General features: G+C 32.9%; 1 protein-coding gene across 1 annotated transcript in view; it reads left to right on the top strand.

Moving 5' to 3' along the window:
• The window catches only part of LOC146954072 (uncharacterized), a 4,796-nt gene extending 246 nt beyond the window's left edge, over window positions 1–4,550 (top strand). Inside the window, exons 2-13 of the mRNA XM_085713366.1 lie at window positions 167–341; window positions 469–552; window positions 639–880; window positions 1,101–1,323; window positions 1,738–1,817; window positions 1,907–1,991; window positions 2,335–2,463; window positions 2,538–2,651; window positions 2,754–2,801; window positions 3,358–3,442; window positions 4,078–4,128; window positions 4,255–4,550. Of these exons, the coding sequence (XP_085569492.1) occupies window positions 167–341; window positions 469–552; window positions 639–880; window positions 1,101–1,323; window positions 1,738–1,817; window positions 1,907–1,991; window positions 2,335–2,463; window positions 2,538–2,651; window positions 2,754–2,801; window positions 3,358–3,442; window positions 4,078–4,128; window positions 4,255–4,313 (1,375 nt within the window). The 3' untranslated portion in view covers window positions 4,314–4,550. The remainder of the gene's footprint in view (window positions 1–166; window positions 342–468; window positions 553–638; window positions 881–1,100; window positions 1,324–1,737; window positions 1,818–1,906; window positions 1,992–2,334; window positions 2,464–2,537; window positions 2,652–2,753; window positions 2,802–3,357; window positions 3,443–4,077; window positions 4,129–4,254) is intronic.
• Window positions 4,551–6,834: the final 2,284 nt, after the last annotated feature.

Here is a 6,834-nt window from a genome sequence, read left to right as displayed (position 1 = left end):
TTATCCAGCAGATCCAGCAGGAGATTACAAATTTACAATCCAATCTATTGTTATTGAAATAAATGATTTCCTTTATCGTTTCTTCTGTAGCATTATATGCAAACAATGGCTGCAAATGGAAATTGTTTTAAGTCTGTAATAATTTCTAATTCATTCTTCTTTGCAGACGTAATATTCTAGAAAACAAATTGGCCGATGCTGAAGTATCCAAGGAAGACAAGAAAAATTTGCTTAAGAATTTTGAGGAAAAGGAGACAGAAATCATGCGCCGTCAGAGACTTAAGATGGGTGCTGATGACTTTGAGCCCCTGACTATGATTGGGAAGGGTGCATTTGGAGAGGTATTGCATTAGCACTTTACGGAGTAATTTTAATGTCAACATCTGTAACTTGAAATTTTTAATGTTTCTCATAAATATATTTTATCAGATTATTTCGTTACGAGTTTGCAATTTCATCTTTTGATAGGTTAGAATCTGTCGGGAGAAGACAACTGGTCAGGTATATGCCATGAAGAAGCTTAAGAAATCAGAGATGCTTCGTAGAGGACAGGTATTGGAATTATCACAGTGTTAGATTGAACAAATATTTTTTTTATTTTTTTTTTACTTATCATGTGCTTTTATGTTTTTAATTAGGTTGAATATGTCAAATCTGAAAGGAACCTTCTTGCAGAAGTTGATAGCAATTGCATTGTAAGACTTTATTGTTCCTTTCAAGATGACGAGTATTTATATCTCATAATGGAGTATCTACCCGGTGGAGATATGATGACGTTGCTGATGCGGAAAGAAGTACTGACTGAAGATGAAGCTAAGTTCTACATCGGGGAGACTGTGCTAGCCATAGAGTCTATTCATAAACATAACTATATTCATAGGTGCGTTTAATCTGTAATTAATCACTATTTTTTTGAGAAATCCTATTTAGTATAAGATTGTAGCTTAACTGAGTTTCGACAAACCGTTATTTTTACCGATCCACAATTGACAAGACTGTAGCGTACTTAACTTTACGACATGGATCTTGAATACCGATCATTCGGTGGTATTCATGTTAATCAAGAAATATTTAATATTCTGATTAATTGCATTTTACAGAGATATCAAGCCCGACAACTTGCTTCTGGATAGAAATGGTCACGTGAAATTATCAGATTTTGGATTATGTAAGCCGCTAGACTGCAGTAACCTTCAGGAAAAAGACTTATCTGATGGAGTTAACAGAAGTGGAGTCCATCAAAGTGATGAACTTGCTTTATCTCCTAACCAATCTCAACAGCAGAAACTGGAGCATTGGCGGAAAAATCGCAGCAGAATGCTGGTAAGTCTCTCAAACAAACGCATTCATAAATAAGGATGATTTTTTTTTTGACACAGCAAACTTTATTATAAAACGGCGAGTCACAAAACATGAGTACTCACAAAACGAATTCATAAATAAGCATGATTACATTAATCATAACGGCTTACACCCTTTCTTCTGTTATTATAAAAATTCTGTCATTATTCTTTCGTCATGTTTGAAATTTGGTTCTTTCGTCATCTTTAATAAGTTATCTGTTACCTTATTTGGTTAGTAACTTAGAGTCTAGCATCATTTACATCATATATCAATTTGGGTTATTGCTTTATATTTTCTCATTTCGAGTCTATTCTCTCTTTTGATTGTATGGCTGCTCTACTTAGATTCATCATTAATGACATTTCAAGCTTTTCTATCTTTGTAATATTGCAGGCCTATTCTACGGTTGGAACACCCGATTATATTGCTCCAGAAGTTATTCTTAAGAGAGGATATGGCGTGGAATGTGATTGGTATAATAGTATATGTTTTCTACTGCTTTTTATTTTATTTTTTGCACTCATTTCTTCAATATATTCTGATTTCATCTCAATGCTTCCAGGTGGTCTCTCGGAGTCATAATGTATGAAATGCTTGTGGGGTATCCACCATTTCATTCAGATGATACAAAGACAACGTGTAGAAAGGTAATGTCCAGACTCTTGATCACTTCTTGATCGATTGAATGCAAAATTTATTGGAATGGATGTTTTCTTTTTTGCGTAATGTCCAGATGTATTTACCCAACATGCACATCATGCGTGTCACCGTTACCTTTGGTGGCTGTCAGTTAATCCTAGGAGATGATTTAAGATACACCAAGATTGAAAACTGATCATAAGAGATAAACCAGCATATTATCATATATTTTTGCAACACTATTAATAATAATAACGTGAAAATGTTGATTGCTTGCATGGCTTCCTTATATTGCATCAATTTTGGTCTATGTTGCTAATGATACTATTCTATTTCACCTTCAATTTGCAGATAGCACATTGGAAAACATATTTAAAATTTCCAAAAGATAAACTATCACCAGAGGCAAAGGATCTTATTTGTCGTCTCCTATGTAATGCGAAGCAGAGGCTTGGAGCTAAAGGAGCCGATGAAATAAAGGTACTGTGTATTGTTTTCTTCTAAGCTCCATGAGTACTGTTGCATTATAACATGGTTGGAGATTTTGTTTTCAGGCTCACCCATGGTTCAAGGTTGTTGAATGGGAGAAATTGTACCAAATGAGAGCTCCTTTTATTCCTAAGGTCAATGATGAATTGGATACTCAAAATTTCGAGAAATTTCAAGAGGTATCTTATCTATTTTTATTTATTTTTTTGCTAATTGATATAGAAAGTTTATAAATTTTTGTCATGAAATAATATTATGCTCTATTTAATGATACGGTGTAGGAGGACCAGCAAACTGAACCTTCGCCTAAGGCAGGGCCATGGAGAAAGGTTAGTTTTTGTTTTTCAAAATTTTGTATATAGTTTGGTCTACAAGAGTGCTCTAATTATAATGCTCGTTTATACCACTGATGTAGAGCCGGCTTTTAGTTTTCTGAATTATTTAAGGTTTTCAATCTTGTAATTAAGATTTTCTATTTGTATTATATAAATCAATCTCTTGCAAATGCATTTATCTGGCAAGATAAGGCTTTCAATAATACACCGACAATGAGTCCGACTCTTTTGTAATTGTAGCACCGGATATTTATTGTTTATGGATTTTATTCCATTTTGGATCATCTTATTCCTACTTTGAATGGTAAAGCTTATTAGTGTGTTTGACTATGTCGGTGTTGAAAAGATACATTGTTATATTTTAGCTGTAATGGAATTTACTTTGGATGAAACTGGAATATCACAGAAGTTTTGTTAGCAGTGACATTGATTACCATCGCCTCTTGATCTGAAAATCATCTACGTCGGTGTTTAAAAACTTTCATTGTTTTTATGGTTTGTCTGTTGAAGTCTAGATTTCATACTAAGTGGTGTCATTCATTTTCTGTAGATGCTTCTATCTAAAGATATTAACTTTGTTGGTTACACATACAAGAATTATGAAATGGTGGATGTAAATGCAATACCCGGATATGGTATGTTCATCTCTCTCTCTTTCTCTCTCTCTCTCTGATGCTCTCTCGTATAAATGTGTGTATGTATGCTTCTCTCTATGCAAGTGTGTTTGTATAATTGATTTAACACTTTCATCTTGTACTTATTCTTTTTTTTTCTTTTTCCCATCAATTCTATTTGATTTGAAATTGCTTAATTGAGGATAAATATTGTGCCGAAGAACATCTCATAGGTTCAACTCTTAGCTGAGATGTTTATTTTGCATGAGGAAAAATAGTTCGACTTGCTTCTTATTTTACAGTTTCCTGAATTAAATGCCGGATAATGTCCATTTTAGTAAGCCTTTGAATTTAGCAAGTCTTGAAGACGCATTTCTCTCTAAAAAGTTGTTCATCCTGACACATTTCATATGAAATATTATTGTACACAAGTGCTTCTATGATTTCAATTATGAAAAGGTGTAATTTCCATATACCTTTCTCTCTACTTTTGGTCTTGGATGTTGATGCATCAAGTAGTTTTGATTTCAATATACTGTGACTTTTTGAATTTGTGCATGCATGACCTTTTCCATTTTTATTTAAGTCTACCAGTGATAATACATTCATCATTGCAATGTTCTTTACAAGTAATTTCTATTTGTTTACTTTATCAGTTGAACTGAAGAAGTCAAAACCTAAAAGGCCATCTATCAAGTCCTTATTTGGTAAGAATATCCTTCCTGTTTTCCTATTCTTTATTCTTTATTAGCTTCCTATCTTCTATCCAAAAAAATATGGGTTCAATCGATATACAATGTCAGTGTATAAATTAGTTTTGTTGTATGATACAGAGGATGAATCAGCTAAGGCAGCTTCTTCTCATCAACCAGCTAGAGGGAAAGAAAATTGAATCACAATGATCCAAATTAATATATTTTACAGGTTTTCAAGTAGGCTATGACCAAATGCTCATGACTTCTGTTGTATAGTACATTCTTTGTTTGTTTGGTTCTGAAAACTTCTTGTTATGGATAGCTTGTTTTTTTTTTTTTGTTGGCTTACTGGGATATTTATGGTTTAGAGAAATCTTTTATGAAGCTACAATTTATTCAATATAGTTTAATTTATTGTAACTGCTATTGGTGAAGTGCTGATAAAAATCTGCAATTTATTCAAATAATTTTTATAATATTATTTCTTCTTTGGTATGGTGCACATTTTTGTGCTATATATAGAGATTGGTTATTGGTATGTACTTATAGGATAACATACTCTCCTAAATGGTTTCAACTTACAAGCCCTATACATTACCCCTCAAATCTTGCTTTCGAATTTTAGCCATTTTTTCCCTTTATGATTTTTTTTACTTAACCCGTAGTTCTCAGGAAAAATACCTTGATCATCTGGAGTTTAGCCAAAAAACAAGTAAAGTCTAACTAAAAATTGTTTCATTTTAGAGTTCAAACTTTCCTCCCTTCATTTTTATAATTTAGTATTTAACTTTTATAGTAGCAAAATTAAGCAACTTCATTGAGAATAAATCTGCAATATAAATAAGAACTTCATCACATCTTTTCCTTTATGAGATTTCTTTATAATGTCAAGTGCATCGTATTATTTTTGAAGTACAAAGTCTTCCAAAAGCCTCTAGGCCTTATATTGTCCTAATTATTTTCATGAACTTATTTTTACTGATTTAGTCCAAGATATAGTAACATATATCTTTCTTGCATATAACTATATTTTGGCAATACTACAAATGAAGAATTTTTTCTACATTCAGTTACATATGGATTTCTCTTTTTATTATTGTTTTTTTATCCATAATAAAGAAAAGACGGAGTCAGGAATATCCAAGGTCTTAAAGAAACAATTCCCAGAACATTAGCAAGTAAAAACTTATCACGAAAGGAAGGATTAAGCTGCAAATGCTTCATCAAATCAGCCACTATCCTCACCAAGGATATGCCGGATGAGAACACCAAGGAAGCGGTTGCAATTTTCTCTGTAGATGATGATGGAAGCATGAGGGTGGAAGGAGGAAGCCTCCAAGATAAGATTCAAGACTGATTTGGAATCAGATTCAATCAAAATGTTACTATAGCTTATATCGTGAGCTACATGCAAACACTAAAAAATAGCCATCAACCTAGCAAATAAATTAGATGCAATGCCACAAGGGCATGAAAAATCAAATAGCCATTCACCCAGATGATTCTTCAAGAGACCCTCAAAACCTGCTTGTTCTCCCAAGATCACCAAAAGAATTGCTATCCACATTAATTTTGATAAGACTCTCACCATGACGGTGCAAAATATCCCATACATGTTTCCCAAGGCAATATTAGCAAGTCTCGCCTTTATTCTTAGCCAAATTAACATTCTCCCAATTAAACCAATGACAAGTTTTCCTCCTCCATACAGAGGTATTTTCCAAGATGAAGAGTATGCTTGATATGAACAATAGGTTTAAACTTGGACACTTTCTGCATAATCGCATTTCTAGAAAATAAGAACTTTAAATTGTGAATATCAATGAGCAATTCTGAGGCTGAGTGAAAGGTTTGTTACACTTGAAGAGGATGCAATCATTTGCAAAGAATAGATGACTAATGGCTGGTTCGTTCTTTGAAATATCTAGATGCTAATTATTAGCACAAACTTTCTCTTGAATTAAAAGTATTGGCTTCTCCATACAACAGAGAACAAAGAGATAGGGAAACCTATCTCCTTGTCTTAAAACTCTAGTAGGAGTGAAGCCATATCCATCTTTTCACTTCCATTTAGGATAAAGAGAAGAAGATGTAATACAACTTATATGATTAATAATAGAAGGAGGAAATCCAAAATGCCGAAGAGTAAATGCAAAAATTTCAATCCAATCTATCATAGATATTCTCAAAGTTAAATTTAAACACGAGGCACCCCTCCTTATTACCTTTTTTTTTCTTTTCCTTTTTTCTTATGCATGTGGTAGAAAAAGTTGTGAGAAATGATATCTCATAAGTTTTGATATTGGGCTTAACTCATCCTTATAAAACCATCTTGTAAGGGGAGGTTTTCCCCCACTTAGAAACATTTCTTTAGGCCATCTTTTATCCAATGCGAAGCTCTTAATAATATCATTATATAAAGTTTATCAACAGGAAACAAATCTACTCTAAATTTAACCAACGGAATTAGGTCGGATTCTTCTAACAAGTACTTAAAATATAAACTTTAGAATGACCTTTAGAATGACATCTTAGACTCAAATTGCTCTTATCACATGTGTCACAAAAAGGAGTATTTTGAGACTTTGGAGCTGAAGGAAGGTGGAGGCTTTCACTTCAGAAACACTACGGCATGCAAAGTCCAAGGTATGGTTACCATTCGTCTAAAAATGTTTTATAATAGTGAATTATGAGGATAAGTTATCTTACATTATTTTT

Source organism: Medicago sativa, chromosome 1 (genome assembly GCF_051527215.1).
Source record: "Medicago sativa cultivar Bolivia chromosome 1, Bolivia_mono, whole genome shotgun sequence".
In the NCBI taxonomy this organism is placed as follows: Eukaryota; Viridiplantae; Streptophyta; class Magnoliopsida; order Fabales; family Fabaceae; genus Medicago; species Medicago sativa.
The sequence above is the reverse complement of the archived record's forward strand: the minus strand, read 5'-3'. Positions and strand labels throughout refer to the sequence as shown.